Source organism: Mus musculus, chromosome 11, assembly GCF_000001635.26.
Source record: "Mus musculus strain C57BL/6J chromosome 11, GRCm38.p6 C57BL/6J".
Lineage (NCBI taxonomy): Eukaryota > Metazoa > Chordata > Mammalia > Rodentia > Muridae > Mus > Mus musculus.
The window spans coordinates 43,195,941-43,213,881 of NC_000077.6; the positions used below are offsets into that span (position 1 = coordinate 43,195,941).

Genomic DNA, 17,941 nt, shown 5'->3' on the forward strand with positions numbered 1-17,941 from the left:
AGCTAACTCAGTAGCCCTGCAGCCATCTCTTCTGGAACCGGCGTACTGTTTTTTTTGTTTTGTTTTGTTTTGTTTTTAATTTTACACACACAAAAATACAAGTAACACATCTCGCATTGACTGGTGTTGAGCACACACAGACATTAAAATCCAGCAGCTCCTAAGAAGAGTCACCATCTGAAGGCCACGTGTTAGTTTCTCAGCACCTCCCCTGAAGTTCCCTGGGCATCACAAGTTGCTGGAAGATGGGATCCTGGCTTTCCAGGCAATTCCAGTGTTAAGTTATCCTTTCCCGTTGGACAAGTTCCTTCTAGCCTGATCCTCAGTTTCCCCAGCTAGAAAAGAAGTAACCAGGAAAACTGATAGTCTTCCAAGTTTGGCATTTTTTTTTCCTTTGAGCAAGATATTATGTGGAAGTGTAGCTGGTGAATAGTAGGGTGACAGATTTTGGCTCCACTTCTCTTCTGCATGAAGTGTCAGCACCTTAGACACAAGGAAACAAACAGGGAAATTACTGGCCCCAGCTCATCCTCCTGGAGGCCCCTTGCACATGCATTTCTTCCCTCTAAATCTCTCTTCTCTGAAGAGTGAACTCTTCTTTCACTCTTAATAAGTGACTCTCTCCAAAGAAGCTCTTGCTAATCACTTGTCTACCTGCCACCGTGTGTCTGCCTTAGCCCTTTGGCTACTGTTATCATTGATCTTGGGGGACTTGTTTTGTTTTGTTTTGTTTTGTTTTGTTTCTAATCAAGCAGGGATAGTTTATTGTACACATACCTCAGGACTGATGGATCAGAGACACAGGTCAGGCTCAGGAGCTAAGACTGCGACCCCAAGTAGGAATGCTACAGATCTTTTAAACTTGTAATCCACAAACATTTGTACCAAGTTATCCCACCAATCAGGATTCAGATATAGGGGCCTTCCTTAGGAACACGTGTTTGCGATATACTTATCTTGCTCCCACTGGTTGGCTTTTTCAACTGTGGCAAGGCAAATGAATAGCTACACTGATCTTATTTGTGTCTCCGCCAGACAGTGAGCCACCTGTTATATTATTATATCCTACCGTGAGCCTAAAAGAGCTGAAAGATCATGCTTTATGCAAATTAGAAAAGGATCCCTTTCTCCAGACAGCACTGTCATGCTAACCACGCAGATGAGTAGTATCAAAAAATAAGGGGGTTCTTTCTAGAGTGATGCAATGTGTATCCCATGGCATAGGAGGTCTGGTGCTGTCCACCACAGTGCCTGGCATGGAGATGATGCTCAACAACTGAGTCCTCCTGACTGACTATGTGAGGCCTCCTGACTGACTATGTGAGGCCTCCTGACTGACTATGTGAGGTCTGATGACTGACTATGTGAGGCCTCTGCTACCTGTTCTGAGCAGACTTTCTGAAGCAGCACAGGTTCAACATAACAAATGAAAACTCACTTTTATTAAAAGCTTCTGTAGGAGCCAAGAAACTGAATTTTCCAATTTTTTCTCAAAGGCCATGAAACAAAAGCCATGCTGAACAATAGTGGCCCCCGATACAAACGCAGCAAAATCGAGCGGCGCATCAACACAGATATCTTCTTCTGCATCGGCCTCCTCTTCCTCATGTGCCTCATTGGAGCTGTAGGTATGGGATGTTCTGCAAAAGACAACACAGAAATCTGTTTCTTTGGGCAAGTCACAATTCTGAGCTTTAAATTCCTAAAAGAAAAATCAAGTCCATATTGCCTACTTTAGTGGGGTACCATGAAAATTCCCTGAAAGTGCATATGTTCTTAAATATATTAGCAATACTGTCAATCACTGATTGGTTAAAAATATCTCCTGGAACCCAAGTGTTCTCTGAGCATGGAAGGATAGTAGATGAGTGACTCACAGGACTGACCCTTGAAAATCCCACAATCCGCCTAGGAGGTGTCAAACAGGAACAGACTCAAAAGCTCAGCCTATCCTACTCAACAGAGGACTGTCCATGGCTACTGCATTAGTTGTCTGCTGTTGAAGTGAAATTAACTCATACCGAGAGGTTCAAAACAGCAAAAATTCTCTTTGCAGAATTCTACCCTTAACATCAGAAGTCCAATGTTATTGGGTTAAGGTCATGATTTCTGCAGATATGAGTCTTTCTGAAGAGACAGAAGGAGGAATCCAGTCCTATCTGTGGGTTTCTCGAGGCTTTTAACTTGTCTCTGTTGCTAACAATAGAAGCATCCTTTAGTCTCTGCTCACATCTCCCCAGCCTTGTCTGTAGTATCTCCCTTTATAAACACATTTGTAATTACATCCTTGAACCCACCAAGAGAACCCAGGCTACTCCTCATTTGAAATTTCATGAGCTAATCACATCCACAGATTCCTTTCTGCCTCATAAAACAGCCTCTTTCCAGGACCCACAGGTTAGAACGTACGTAGAAACACCAGTGAGACCACTGAGAGCAGTCTTTCCTGGAGCGGTACCTGCTCTAACTGGTTCCTAGATGAGGTAGATATTTGGTACAGAAGATAGGTGGCAGACAAAGTTCAGGAGAACAATGAGGCAGGGAATTCTGGGGACAGAAAGACTGTACTTAGCCACATGAGCAGTGAGGAAGGCACAGAGGTGGGAGGAGAACGACTGCACACAGACAGCAGTTACCTATCTAGTGCATAGGAGCAAGGCCAAGCTTCAGAAGGCACAGCAGAAGTGAGCGAGAGCCATTTAAGTTGATCTTCAGAGTGGAGACAAGAAAGGGTCCTTCATGGAGCTCTTAACAATCATCTTGAATCTATGGCTGGTTCGCAGAAAGCTAAAGGAGTCCCCACAATCAATCACAGAAGATTGAGAAGAAAAACTCATGATCTCAGACGCACCTGATGACCCTGGCCTAGAAAGCAGTAATGATGTTTGCTGCCAGCCTTATTCTGAAACCATAACCATTGCCATATTTTAAAAGATGGCATCAGAGAGAGAGAGAGAGAGAGAGAGAGAGAGAGAGAGAGAGAATGAATCTAATGTGTCAGTATAGTGAGGCACTAGAGCTTGTCTCGGTGAGGTCAGGAGTGTTTATTTAATGAACCTCCCATGGGAGTCTAACAGCTGTGCCTGAGTAGGTAGCTCACAGCTGGAAAGGCAGCAGAAGAAGACAGAGGAAACCATAGCAAGAACACAACTCCTACCCATGCCCATACGGCCATTGGAGCTATGTCTCCAGATTGAGTAGATTTTTCAGACATACTAGAACTAAAAGCACATTTGAGATCATTGAGTCTCCAGGAAGAAAAAAAAGTTAATGATTCCATGGCCGTGCAGAGATAAGGCACAAGCCACCCGGAATTAGCTTTGCGGGCTCTCCAAAATGATAAAGAGAGAATACCAATGGAGAAGGGGGCAAATAGCCACTTTTATGAAACAGGACTCTTTGCTGCCTTACTCTTTGCATAGCCTATGAAGAGGAGAAAGTTCTCCCATGCAACTATTATTCCAAGGTTCCTTACCAAGTGTTCTCTTTATCTTTATATCAAGGTGTGTCTTCCTGCTTGGCCCATAATGCCCTTACACACACACACACACACACACACACACACACACACACATACACACTGGCCCAGGCTCTAAGACCCCTGGGGCCTCCTGTTTCACTTTCTAGTTACTCTGACTTCCTCATCTCTCTCATCTTTCTTACTGCAATGGCCCCTCCTCTGTGCAAGCCTGTGCTCTATAATATCACCATGAAATTATAGCATGTCTGTAATTCCCCTGTCTTCCCAATTGACTATGAAGAATATGGCCCAGCTTCAGCAGGTGGTAGGGGAATGCTTTGGGCAGGAAGACATATTCTTTTTGTGACTCTACAGTTTGTGTCCTGAAGCTAAGAATGTTTGGTTTAGTTAAGATTTATTCCACATCACAGTCCATTATTAAGGAAAGTCAGAGCAGAAACCTGGAGGCAGGAGCTGAAGCACAAGTCATGGTGGAGTGCTACTTACTGCCTTCTTCTTCATGGCTTGCTCAGCCTCATTTCTTATACCATCCAGGACTATCTGCCCCTGGATGGTATTACCTCAGTGAGCTGGCACCTCCCACATCAATCATCAATCAAGAAAATGTACCACAGATTTGTCCATAGGCAAATCTAGTAGGGGAATTTTCCCAGTTGAGGTTTACTCTTCTTTGTATTAAAGCTGACAGAAAACTAGCTAGCCTAGAATTTTGTACAATAGATTATTCCAGTTTCACAATAACCCTATAGGATAGCTATCACTAATTAACATTCAAGGACATTCATGTAGCTCACCTTACATAATCCTGTGATAATGGGTTATCACCCCTTTAGCAAATAAGGAAACAAAGAGTTCAAAGTATATAAGGTGTGAGTTCTGTGAACTCACATAGCATCTCATAGCACTCTGTGTTCTGGCACATACACCCTCATGGACCTTCAGGGTCATGGTCCTTTGTTTAGTGGGAATTATTAATATCAAAACCCAGGACAGATGCAAATAATAATTTGGTATAGGAGGGAAGATTGGGAAGAATTCGGTGGCGGATGCCTGGATCTACAGGTGGATAGGAGAAGGAAAATGGGAGGACAGATGGGTCAAGATGGCCCAACCACACACTTCTTACAACATGACAGAAAACTACATGCCCCATCAAAATATAGGTCATCTTCAGGCTAATCTTCCCCAGTAAAAACAGAATTAGTGTCCCTCATTCCATCAAGGGGCTGAAGAATAAAGAATGGGGTACAGGAAGGATCACTGTCAACTGAGGGAAGAGAGGGGGAGGAGCAGACAACACTGTGTCATGTGGAATAAGAATGGGCTCTTCCAGGGGCTATGGCAAAAGCTATTGCCAGGCTGTGAGATATGTACCTCCAGCTAGACTGCCTTGTCAGTCCTCAGTGAAGGGGATGTGCCCAGACTCGCACCCAGACTTGATGTGCCAGAGTAGAGGGATACCCAGCCCCACCCCCCCCACTCAGAGGAGAAGGGGAGGGGGATGGAGGGAAGGATTGTGGGAGGGGATGGCAGAAAGGGGGCAGTGAGCAATATGTAAAGTGAATACGTTAAATAAATAAATAAATAAATAAATAAATAAATAAATAAATAAATAGAAATGGGCTCTTAAAGTACCCACTCAGAACTGCCTAAAGGTACCTGATAACTTAAGGACTAAGGAGAGATTGTGTCTCAAGCCTAGTTTTGCTTCTTCTCAGGCCACAGCCTCTGGAACGGTACCTTTAAAGAACATCCTCCCTTTGACGTGCCAGATGCCGATGGGAACTTCCTCTCTCTTGCCCTTGGAGGCTTCTATATGTTCCTCACAATGATCATCTTACTCCAGGTAGGAGCTCTCTAACTCTACAGCTTTAAAGGAAAATAAGTGCTAGCCTCAGAAAGAAGTAACAAGGACAAGATGGGAAGATCGTTACCGCTTTCTGATAGACTATCAAGTATTCACATTGAAGGTAACGTCAAGACAACCCCTCAGAGAGCTGCTGGAGAAGGTTTAAAGAGTGAGGCAGCAACATGTGTGCATCCCTTTGCCAGATACAGAGCAGGAAAACTACTAAAACCCATGACCAAAGGAAAATTAAACAGCACAGGGAGCTACCAAGGACTCTCGCCCCAAGAGTTAGGGATAGAAACGAATCAGAAGTTAGATTAATCCATCAGGCACTGGACTAGTGAACATAATCAGCAAAAGCCTGAACACTCACAACGGTGCCTGTGAATCTCCATGATACAGAGATCCGAGAATCTCAGAGGTCTCTCAAAGGTGGTGCTAGAGCTTCTATACTCCGTCATGCTGTGGTGAACAACCAGTGAGGAGTGTCTGCCTCACTCCAGGCAACAGGGACTGAGGAGGCATGTCTCCTCTCCGTTTGCCCTGGGGATTCCAAGAGACACAGAATTTCTCAGAAAAAATTCATGCTGTGAGCTGTCCTCATCTTTCTTTCAAATGCCTTTGTTACCCACAGTTGAGGATCTGGGAACAGGGATCAAGTCGGTTTATGACACAGTGTGAATCTATCTCCCCTCAGGTGTTGATCCCGATCTCCTTGTATGTGTCCATTGAGCTGGTAAAACTTGGGCAAGTGTTCCTCCTTCACAACGACCTTGACCTATATGATGAAGAAACTGATTTGTCTATTCAATGCCGAGCTCTAAATATTACAGAGGACCTGGGCCAGATCCAGTACATCTTCTCTGACAAGACAGGGACCCTGACGGAAAACAAGATGGTGTTCAGGCGTTGTACCATTGTGGGCAGCGAATATTGTCACCAAGAAAATGGTATGAAGGTCCATAAGTGCCCTGCTCTCTTAAGAGAACAGGGGAACAAGGACACTATCTTGATCCCATCCCCCCAACACACACACACACACAGAGAGAGAGAGAGAGAGAGAGAGAGGTTCTGTGGCATTTTGGCAAGTTGCTTTACCCCTCAACACAGCAAAGTATGTTTACATCAAAGATGGGCTAAGGTGGAATGGATCCCAACTGTGTATCAGTCATGAAGCCAGGCTGAGAAATTTCTTCAGTGATATTACCTGGTGTGTCAGAGCAGATCTAGGTACAGGCACAGGGTCAAATTTGGCATATTTAGAAAATGCCTTCCATTTTAACAGATGTCTTAGATTTCACCAAGTCAGTGTTTTAATTTAGAATGTGAACCAGTCTGGACTGTAAATTTTCATGTCTGAAGATAACATATAGAACTAAGTAGTACACACACACACACACACACACACGATAAAGAGAAAGCAGGAGATATTATAGATGACTCTATCCACTTTACTATGGTGATCATTCACCATTTACATGGGAGCCTCTTATTTCTTTTTAATAATGTAACAGCTACTGCTACAGGTACCCAGCTTGCTAGTCACTGTTACAAATTAGGTTACTAAATCTTCAAAATGATCCTGAGTTGGAGTCAAAGAACAAGGTCACATACTTTCTCCCATCTAAGCAACCCAGATACAGTTTTCCATAAAACTTTCTTACACTCTACCCCAACCCCTGAAGTCTAGCATCCCCCAAACACAGCTCAGCCAGGACATGACAAGATTCCTTTCTTACAGCCAAGAGACTGGAGATGCCAAAGGAGCTGGACTCAGATGGTGAGGAGTGGACCCAGTACCAATGTCTGTCCTTCCCACCTAGATGGGCCCAGGGCTCAACAACGATGAGAAGCCAAGGAGGTGCCCAGCCTCTGAGGAGATGCCATAGTGCCCGGGTTCCAATCCAGAGCCACTGCCGACAAAGATCTGTGGGGAGGTGGGAAACCTCACAGCCTCCTGTGGCCTTCAGCAGCTCAATAGTAAGTACCTGCCTGTATTCACTGAATCACAAACAAATTATGTCAGGAAAATAAGAGAAGGCTCTAGGATATAGCAGAGCCTCTATAAACCCTGATTAGTTGGGGTCAAGAGTGTAGCTTACTTGGAAGAGTGCTTTCCTAGCAAACATGAGACCTGGGTTCCATCCCAGCACCTCATAAACCAAGTAAGATATTGCACACCTATAATCCCAGAACTTGCTACATAGTGAGTTTGAGGCCAGACCAGGTTACATGAAACCCTGTAATTAATTTAAAAAAAAATTAAAGTGTGAAGAGTGCTCAAAATGGCACTCACACAATGTTCGGTCAGCATATAATTGTTATTTCCAAATGTTGTATATTCCAAATGTTCCACGTTTGGAAACTTGGAGGTTCTTTGATTTATCCTCTTCTGCAAATGGAATTAGAAGCATCCCCTGTACTAATTCAGGGTTTCCTAATGGCAATGATTAGCTTGAGTTAAAAAATCCATCCCACATGGCTGGCACACTCCTCAGTTCCCCGGGACCCCTCCCTCCTCCATTTGTCAGGGCCATGGCTAAGAGCCAGCAGCCTCCTCATTATGCACGCTTTTCCAATTATAGAGCTAAAAGAAAGAATAAATATTTGTTATGTGTGTACTTCCATAAACTAGAAAGACAAAAGGCTTAGGTCTTTTAGGCTTTGTGCACTTGAAGAAAGGTGAGAGAAAATATTTTAGCAGGAGTCAAAGAGGAATTTTAGAGAGCTGGGAAGTGAATATCTATATCCAAATTGTCTAGCTGCTTCTGTCCCTTAGATTAGTTCTGTGGTTCCCGTGTGAGAGTTCTACTTTGCTCTGACTTTTGTCTTTTCATTTTTGATCCCTTCAAAGTCATTGCTAGGCATCCAATAGCAAATGAAGACTCCAAATTCAGTCTCTCAAATTGCACAGCAGTCCCTGGAGGTCAAGGCCAGAGCTGGAGTCTGCTGACTCCTGCTCCACTCCTTCCTCTACACATATTCAGAAACATAGCATCACAAATCCTAGAAAATGCCACAGTGTGGACCTGGAGAGATGGCTAAGCAGCTAAAGAGTTCTTGCTGCTCATACAGAGAACCAGAGTTCTGTTCCCCGCACCCTCTTCTTTAATTCTACACCTCTGAGTGAAGTGCTCGTCTACATTTTTATATGATATTTTTTTCAGTTGCTTAAATGAAGTCTCATTGGACCTAGTCTATATGTCTTTGGAACTTCACGGTTCTAGGTATGGCAGTCATCTTATGTGTCTAATAATGAATGCCCCCAGCCCCAAGGACATAGGGAAGGAGACTTGGAAGCATTCTGGCAGCAGTGATTTAAAAAGCAAAACAAAAAAAAATCTCTTCTAGTCAATATAAATTTGATGGAGGGCCCTTAGCTGATGGCAATGGGCGAGATGGTCTAACCCCAAACTGTCCCCATAACATAGACTATAGTGTTCTGTACTGGTTAGCGGTTTCTAAAACAAGTTCTACATTCATCCCAGAGCAATAAGGAAAGCAGATAATGAACTCACCACCTATGACATGGATAGAAAGAGACACCAATGTGTTCTTTTTATGTATAGCCAAGAATCTGGTGTTAGTAAAACATCAACTTTGGGTAATTGTTCAGGAAGGGGCTGGACAATAAGTCTGAAAAGATAGGTATATAGCTATGCTGTTGGCTTATTAATTCATAATATGATTAATCTCTTTTTATCCCTTTTTTAATCACCTGAAAATACATAAAATTCTTACTAGGATGTTCCCAAAATCAAATAAAGCAATGTTTATGCTGACCTCAAAATCCTGTTCAGTTACAAATCAAGCCAATCTTGGTCTCCGGCCTCAGGTCTTCATCTCAGCTCTACTATGAGTAAGCTTACTTAACACTCAGCAAACAGAGTGAACTGGAATTATAGGCACCTCCTTCATTAAATTATGGGCAATTCTGATTCATCATATTTCTAAGACAGACAGACAGTTAGTGCACATTTGAAGTGACCTTTCTAAAGAAAAGTTCTTATTTGATGGCATGACCTGCTGGGTGGTGGTGGTGCATACCTTTAATCCTAGCACTTGAGAGGCAGAAGCAGGCAGGTATCTGAGTTCGAGGCCAGCCTGGTCTACAGAGTGAGTTCCAGGACAGCCAGGACTATACAGAGAAATCCTGTCTTGAACAAAAGGAAGGAAGGAAGGAAGGAAGGAAGGAAGGAAGGAAGGAAGGAAGGAAGGAAGATTGTTCTTATTCCCCTGAGATTCTAATACATGTTGTCTATGGATATGAACATTATCATTTCCATTTCTAGTGATTCTAGGGGCAGGCAAGACTGGGGTTCTCTCTAGATAAGCCATTGACATCCTGACTAAAACCACACATACATGGCTCAGCTAAGCACTTGAATCCTTGGCTGGAAGGGGAGACTTGTGCTGTCTCTAAAGATGCTCACTGGATTGATGGCTCCATGGTGAAAGGGCATACTCACTGCCCTTGTAGAGGACCTCCATCCAGTTCCCAGCATCCATATGATGACTTGCAACCCTCTGTGATTCCTGCTCCAGAAGATCTAACGCCCTCTGGCCTCTGTGGGCACAATACAAACAAGGTACAGATAGATATGTGCAGGCAAAACACTTATATCTAAAATAAAAATAAATATTTTTAAAGATACCCACTGGCTCTGATGCTGTGCTGGCTGCTGTCAGGTTCTAAACGAGGACACTGCAGACTTGGGTGTCACCCCAGGTAGTTCTCCAGAGGTCTGCCTCCATCTATTTGTGACAGGCTTGCCCAGCTTACACCCTTCCTACCTGTCTTGGTGCTTTCCTCCACCTGCCCAGTCGGCATCCGGCCTGGCATAAGCATCTCTCAGAACCACCCCATCTCCACCTTCCCTTTAGAACTGAGTCAGAGCTTGCCTTAGAAACCCCCAAGGTACCAGGAGTTGACAGCAGTCTACAAGCTTCTCAAGAGACCAGCTATTGGTCTCCCTGACCCTTGAATCTAAACCCAAAATAAATTAAGAATCAATAGTAGCAGCAACAACCAAAACTGGGTCTGCTTTTTTTCTTTTGCTACTAAACATGAGGAAGCATCAGCGATTATCTCCTAATTACATGCTATAAACCTGTGGTTTTAAGGTGGGTAATATACTTATGAAATTGGCACATCCCCAGCCGATGTTTAACAGCACTGGCAGATGGAAAATAAAATGCCTTTTGCCCTGGTCTGCAAGCAGCCAAGATTCAAGCAGAGTCCCTGATTCCAAGAGCCACTTGCACAATATTTCACAAAAATCATCAGACTAGCGAGCATCATCCCAACCATGGTATAGAGCTGCACTGGGCCTCTGCAGCTTCCTCCATCACTCCTTCTATAGGCACGTCCCCTACCCTGCCACCTCTAGAGAATGCAGTAGACACAATTGAAAGAGGTGCCTAGGGGCAGCTTCTTTCCTCTATGAAACACTCCCAGACTCCTGCAGATTGTCAGGGCAACCAGCATATGCCTGCTGCCTCTGTGAGGTTAGATAAGGGTACTGATTAAATCAGGCAGATACACATATCTTTCTGTAAGTAATGTGACCACACAAGGCAGGACTGTCCTTAGTCTCCAGGGACCCAAATGGAAGGGCAAAAACTATCAGAAAAAAACCTTCTGGGGTAGCCACAGTGAATTTGCCTTATACTTACCTAGCTTGCTTTAACAATCTGTGTGTTATCTGGATGAATGTTTGTGCCTTCCCAGTTTTTAATCCAAACTAAATATCATCAAGACCACAACCTCGGAACATAAATGTCACTATCTTGAAACAAATTCAACCTTCAGTTCCCCCAGCAACAAGAAAGTCCTATTTCCATGCTATTAATACCAACATACAGCTAGGAATGGAAAGGGGATCAAAGGCCACATGGTGCTGTCTTCCATCCCACTCCACCAGAGACAAACATCCCCCAGGAGCCTATGCAGCCTTTCCAGAGGACCCTTCCTAAACAGAAGCCTCTATAGAGCATATAGACACACACACACGCACACACACACACACACACACACACACACACACACACACAAATAGATGATGATTCTTTGATCAAATAACTTTTGCACTTTGCCTTTTCTCTGATTTCATACGGGTCTCTCTGTGTATACGCACGTTAAAATGTGTGGGCACACATGTGTCCACATGGCTGTGCATAACTATGTCTCTGTATGCACATGCACATGTGGAGACCAAAGATCAGCACGTCATCCTTGACCACTCTACTACCCTACTCACTGTGGTAAGGTCTGCCAATCAAACACTGGACTTGCTGATAGGACTACTCTAGCTAAGCAATTTGCTATGGGATTTCCCATCTGTCTGCTGAGGTTGGAATTACAGGTGGTCTGCCAAAGCTACCCAGAACTCATGAGGGCTAGGGTCTGATCTTGGTCTTCATTCTTCAGAGCAAGCACTTTAACTACCAAGTCATTTCTCCAGCCCCAACTTTGTTATTAAACGCACACACACACACACACACACACACACACACACACACACACACATACATACACATGACATAGAGAATGTGTCCTATGTTCAGGCACACTATAAGTTTGGTATAGAGCAGCCTCAGTTTTCTTTTTCAGTGTCTGTTGGAACTTGTTGGATGGTTGAACCATTGGGGGTTTATACAGGTGTAGCAGGCTTTTTACAATATCAATTTTTAGAGCATAATTGCTAAGTTGGAATGTCTGTGCAGTTTTTAGTCAATTGACTTTTCCCAAAATGTTGTACATGTCCCTCCACCAACAACAAACAGAAAGGCCTGCTTCCTCCCTACTATGTCGACTGTATCTGTGGTTACTGTCAGCATCTCTTTAGAATATCCTTTCATTTATTTGGTCAGCCGATCCATCAACATTTGTTAACATCCTTTCAATGGTGAATACAATAGCGAGACAGTGGGCGTATAAAGTCTAATAGGGCAGTGTCCCCTCAATTCAGGAATTTACAAACTAATGAAGGAGCAATTAGGACACTAGTAACTACTGTTGGGAGTGGGTACAAATGTATTATAAGAGATTAGCAGAGGGACGCTCCAGGCCTAGCTCTAGCACCTGAATGGGTGGAGGGTAACCAGGGGAACTTAAACAGCAGCAGCCATTGAATGAGGAGCAGGTGTGACAGGAGAAAAATCTGTACAAGCAAGGCAGAGCGTGTGGAGGTGCTCATCCATAGCTGGAAGAAAGATGCAAGATGGAGAAGTAAGGAAGATGGAGTCACAAGAGGAGCCATGCCTCCTTGCAAGCTAAGGGCCGAGTAGCCTACTTCTGTCTACCAATGGCTTAGGAGACTTCTGTATGGAGAAGTTGCCATCCCCAATCAGTAACAGTGATGGTGTGATTTGAGTAGCTTATTAAAACTTATTCAAACCAACCTAGCCAATCAGGGAACTCCATGTTCAGTTAAAGCCCCTAACTCAAAAAATAAACTAGAAAGTAATTGAGGAAGACACCCAGCATATAGCATGACCTCTGACCTACACACATACACACACACACCCACACACACACACACATATTTGCACATACTTGAAGGGAGAATAGCAGAATAGAAGTGGACCTGTTCTCCCCAAACTTCAGTGTAGGAATATAGTCCAGCCAGAAAGGAAGAGCAACCACTGGACCACCATGTGGCACACACTTTTGCTGTTCAAGCTGTGCTCCTTAACCAGCAGAACAAGCCCTCCTGTAAGCTAGTTAGGCATACAGGTGCCCAGGTCCATTACAGGAGGCCTGAATTCAACCCCAGTTTGGGAGGCACCACCATATCATTTAAGAAGTCATGTTTATGGATAAAGAAATGTGGGGTCCTGGCACAGGATCTGAGATCTAAGACAAATGACTTAATATTAATGAGCCTCCTTTGCCTCATAATCAAAACGGAAAATGATAGACCTGGCGTAGATGATATAAAATGAGGGTATTTAACAAAGAACTTGGGTATGTATCTAATATCAGCAAAGGTGGCCTAATGATATCAGCATTCCTTCATGTGGGCCCTGAGAGCTCACACAAGAGCTGTATGCTCCAGCTAACTAACAATAGAAGGAAACCAGTCAGCTGGGAGTCTGCGTACCACAGAGCTCTGGCTCAAAAAAAAAAAAAAAAAAAAACTGTAAATGCCCTCCATAAATGGCCTCCTGTTTCTTTTCCTTCAAAGTTACCAGCCATGCATAAAGGAACTACCTTTTTCTCTGTTTTAAGGGCCAAGTTCACAAGTGCTAATAGACCACACAGAAAAGGGTGGACCAGAGCAAATAGTACCCTGAAGAGATTTTGGGGGCAGTGGCTGGTCTGGTGACTAGGTAAAAAATTGACTGACATATCACCCAACACCTGCAGAAGCCTTTTATAACACACTGCCTTATAATCAAGTAGAGATGTATTTAAAAAAAATAGTTTTAATAAAGAAATGTCAAGGGCCAATGAACTAGCAAAGCAGAAAAATTGTCTGTCACCTAGCCTGATGGTCTAAGTAGGTTGATTCTTGGGAGCCACATGGTGGAAAGAGAGAGCTAACTTTCAGGCAATGTCCCCTGACCTCTACTCATGGTATCCTGACACATGCACACACACTCAAAAATAAATAAAAGCGAACAACAACAAGAGTCAAGAACTCATCAGTGCTCTAGAAAGGAATCATTCAACATTCTGCATGCCCTAACTCCAGGCACTGGGGACACATCAGACACAAGCCACCATCCTCATGACACGTGTAGAGTCTAGAATACCTGAACAAGGAGCAAGTACCTACTAAGTGATTCTGGCTATGTGATCAGTTCATGATGTGGTACCTCATGGAGGGAAAGCTGACCTGGCTCTGACCCTAAGGCAAGACATGATTATGAGCAGTTCATTTCCTCACTCTCTGCAGGAAAATAGAGGATTGAACTTTGATGGCCTCTGAGCTTTCTTCCCAGAAAGAACTTTCTTCTGTGCAAAGCTTTAGAATCCCATTTCTACATCATCCCCTACCAAAAAAAAAAAAAAAATCCATTTTTCAGAAAGAGGAACATTTCCACAGTCTCCCGAAGTGCTGAGAACTCAGGTGTGATATTCAAGCCAGTCCATGGCATCTGGGATGCCAGACACTCAAGGCTCTGTCTCTCAAGAAGTCCCAAAGGTCACTTCTTTCTCCTGGAGGATCTTGCCTGGTATAGGAGTGAAGAGATATTCTAGAGTCAAACTACCCAGAGTCAGCTGAGGAAATATTTCTTGCTTAATGTGAGAGTTTAGACAAGGCACTAAGTTTTGCTAGGCATGAGTTTTCTAACCTAAAATTAAAGGTAACAGCACTAAGATGATAGCAATACCAGTTGCAGAGATATATGGAGATGATGGATGTCCTGGGAAAATATGAAACACTGCAAGAATAGGAGCTCTCATTACCAAGAGAAGAGGGCTCAGTGTTTAGGTAGTGTTGGCTGGTCTGGCTACAGAACTTCAGACAGGGTGCTAATGGACCAAGCCCCTGTGCCATAACCCCAGAAGAAAGATGCTGTGTCTGTTGTAGAGGGATCTGATATGAATTTGAGCTCCACCCTATCTTGCTAAGAGCCAGGGATTAAATCTCTGGGGCTGATTTGGTTAAGAGAGAATTACATACATCTCCACAGGAACCTGCAACGATCTGACAGGTGTCACACAAATGCCCTGAGCTTGGGAAGGTAGAGAGCACTTCATAAATGTGAGCTACTTTTAGAAGTACAATATTCAAATGCAGAGAAGATGGATAGCACCCATCCCAGAGTGACAGTTCAAATGGAAAGTTCTACAAAAATTTGGAAAAATTGCAAAACTGTGGATCAGTTTCATCTCAGAAAGTTAAAAGAGAAGAAAAAGGGGAAACAGGTCACTTCTCATCTCTGCTTTATCCTGAGGAGTCAGGATTCTTGGCAGAAGGACCTTGGAGCATTTTGCTGAGCAAAGCTAGCAGCACTGTTTAGTGTGGCTTACCAGGTTAACAATACTTTCTATCCCATAATGAACTCAGTTGTGCCTTGGCGCACTCTCCTCATCCGCCTTACATGCCTGGTACCTCTGGACATTGTCAGTATAGAACTTACTTCTGTGATTCAGAAGAGATCACCATGAGATGGATCGAATCTAACAGGCAGCTGGCGGGCACTTCTGTGGTCATTAAGATCTAGGTGAGACTTTGATGAGTAGGACAGTATTCTTCTGTTGATATGACCAGAAACATAAAAGGAGGTTGTGTGTCCAGATTGCAACAGAGACTACTAGGGTCTGATGAAAAAACTTGTGAAGGGATTTAGAAGCAGGAGGAGTTGGAGATGCTGATGGTGATGATCTGGAGATCTTTTTGAAAGTCAGAAGTTGCAGGAAGGGCTGGTAAGATGGCTCAGTAGGTAGGAACACTGACTGCTCTTCTGAAGGTCCTAAGTTCAAATCCCAGCAACCACATGGTAGTTCACAACCACCTGGAATGAGATCTGACACCCTCATCTGGTGTGTCTGAAGACAGCTACTGTGTATTTATCTATAGTAATAAATAAATCTTTGGGCCAGAGAGAGCAGGGACTGAGCGAGCAGAATTGACCAGAGCAAGCAGGATTGACCAGGGTGAGCAGAGGTCCTAAAAAAATTCAGTTCCCAACAACCACATGAAGGTTCACAACCATCTGTACAGCTACAGTGAACTCATATACATAAAATAAATAAACAAGTCTTTAAAAAAAAGAAGTAGGGGAAAAAAGTGGTGTCTTGGGAACATGGCATAGCACATGTGCATGTGCAGGGTAAGAAGAGCTGGATGGTAGCAGTACTGGTATAAAGTTGGTACAAAAATATACAATTGGGGGCTGGAGGATCCAAGCTCTAGGAGTAAGGAGCAAGCGATGAGAAGATGGTAGATGAGAAGAAATGTTGGCTACTAGTAGCTCCACAGAGCCGATTGACGATGAAGAATCAAATAAGTATGAGCAGTGATCAGTCCAGTTGCAGGGAGGAATGTGCTGGATGCAAGACTGCAGTGATAGTGGTGTTTTTCCTTACCCTAGACAGGCAGAGCCTGCTGGGAGGGACCTCCCTCCCCAGTCCTTTCAGGAAAAGACCTCACTAGGGTTTTGTTTTGTTTTGTTTTTCTTCCAGGAAAAAGATGTGACTCCTGACAAAAACCTCCTGAGCAAAGTGAGAGATGCTGCCCTGTGGCTAGAGACCTCAGATACCAGACCTGCCAAGCCTTCGCACTCCACCACTGCCTCCATTGCTGACTTCTTTCTCGCCCTAACCATCTGCAACTCCGTCATGGTGTCCACAACCACTGAGCCCAGAAAGAGGGTAAGGTGGAGTGATGATTAAGGAGGGAAGGAATGGTGAGGGAGAAGTACAAAGGCAGGTGGGAAAGGGGAAATCCCTGATCAGAAAGGCACGGCCCTTTGGTGCTAGCGGCAGCATCATCAGCCCATCTCTGTGAAAATTGGATCAGCCCTGTGATCTTCCTAGGTCTGTTTCCCTCTTTATAAATTAAATGGGAAAAGTTACAGAGCAGCTGTTTGTGCAACCTTCAACCTTGGCCCATCATCTGCGGGGCAGGGACTGTGTAAATAGTTATTGAGCATTTGACTGGGTGCCCGGTCCCAATGCTAACTACTTTCTGTATATTACTTACAACCCTGAAATTTAGAAGGGCATAATTTTTTGACTTAACAAGTGAAGTCTGAACTCTTGAATAACTTAACTTAGAAAGCATGGTTAACCTGTGGTAGAACCACCTGTGGACTCAGGGTTCCCAAATCATATCATCATCATACTTGAATCTATTTTTATATTGTAGTTAAAATTAATAAGCTTGTGTGTTACGTGCTTTCCTTGTAAACAATGCAGAAATGTGGTTGTCTATATGAAGTGGAACAATGAAAACTTCTGAGGGTATATGGGTCTTCAGTTATCTACAGACTCAGCCAAGATCCCTACAAGTCAGTGATAAGAATAATGATCTGCCTGCCACTAGACGCATTGCAGGCATGGCTGCTGTGTCATATATGCACCAGTAGGTGGCAGAGAGGAGTTCTGAGCTCTGAACATCTGAATAATTTGTGAGCCTAACATTTCCTGGAAAAAAAAAAAAAAGCAAGCCTGAGATGACCACCAGTCTGTAGCCATGTAGGTCCTAACACCTCCCAAGACCAGAAGCAAGCCTGAGACTAGAAGAACCCTATCTGGGATTGAGGACCCTGGGTGGGAGTAAGCCTGGGACAGGTAAACCTCACATGGGACCACTAGGTCAGGCAAGCAAGGAGCGAGCCTGGGATGACCTCCAGACCAATGCCATGGGGCCTAGACAGGGAGCTAGCCTGAGATGACTACCATTCAGACCCTGAACAGTCTTGTGGGAGCATGGGGGAGCAGACCATGCCTGAGATGACCCCTGCCTGGTACCAAAATTCACAAGTGGGGCATAATGTTCCTGAGACTACTCCTGAGATGACTCTAGACACTCAGAGCCCAAGCAGCTCTAAGGAGAGCAAGTAAGGATGTGGGCACAATGAAGAGAAGCAGATCTGGAGACTCAAGGGTAGTGAAGAACAGCCTGATGTGAGTAGCTGGTGATACCACCTGG

The 17,941-nt window shown here is 44.0% G+C and overlaps 1 protein-coding gene, 1 long non-coding RNA gene and 1 pseudogene across 5 annotated transcripts in view; 2 read left to right on the plus strand and 1 right to left on the minus strand.

Moving 5' to 3' along the window:
- Positions 1 to 17,941, plus strand: part of Atp10b (ATPase, class V, type 10B) — a 250,122-nt gene that overhangs the window by 183,777 nt on the left and 48,404 nt on the right. For all 3 annotated transcript variants that reach the window (XM_017314606.2, NM_176999.3, XM_006533534.3), the window contains 5 exons: positions 1,497 to 1,628; positions 5,200 to 5,327; positions 6,028 to 6,280; positions 7,072 to 7,310; positions 16,471 to 16,659. In XM_017314606.2, the coding sequence (XP_017170095.1) occupies positions 1,497 to 1,628; positions 5,200 to 5,327; positions 6,028 to 6,280; positions 7,072 to 7,310; positions 16,471 to 16,659 (941 nt within the window). The remainder of the gene's footprint in view (positions 1 to 1,496; positions 1,629 to 5,199; positions 5,328 to 6,027; positions 6,281 to 7,071; positions 7,311 to 16,470; positions 16,660 to 17,941) is intronic.
- Positions 35 to 17,941, minus strand: part of Gm12146 — a 28,471-nt gene continuing 10,564 nt past the window's right edge. The window contains exons 3-5 of one of the 2 annotated variants that reach the window (XR_879805.2): positions 9,800 to 9,897; positions 1,439 to 1,640; positions 35 to 483 (exon numbers count right to left, since the gene is read on the minus strand). This is a non-coding gene — a long non-coding RNA (predicted gene 12146). The remainder of the gene's footprint in view (positions 484 to 1,438; positions 1,641 to 9,799; positions 9,898 to 17,941) is intronic. The other variant, XR_003949542.1, reaches the window with a different exon arrangement.
- On the plus strand, positions 17,322 to 17,407 carry Gm51418 (annotated as a pseudogene).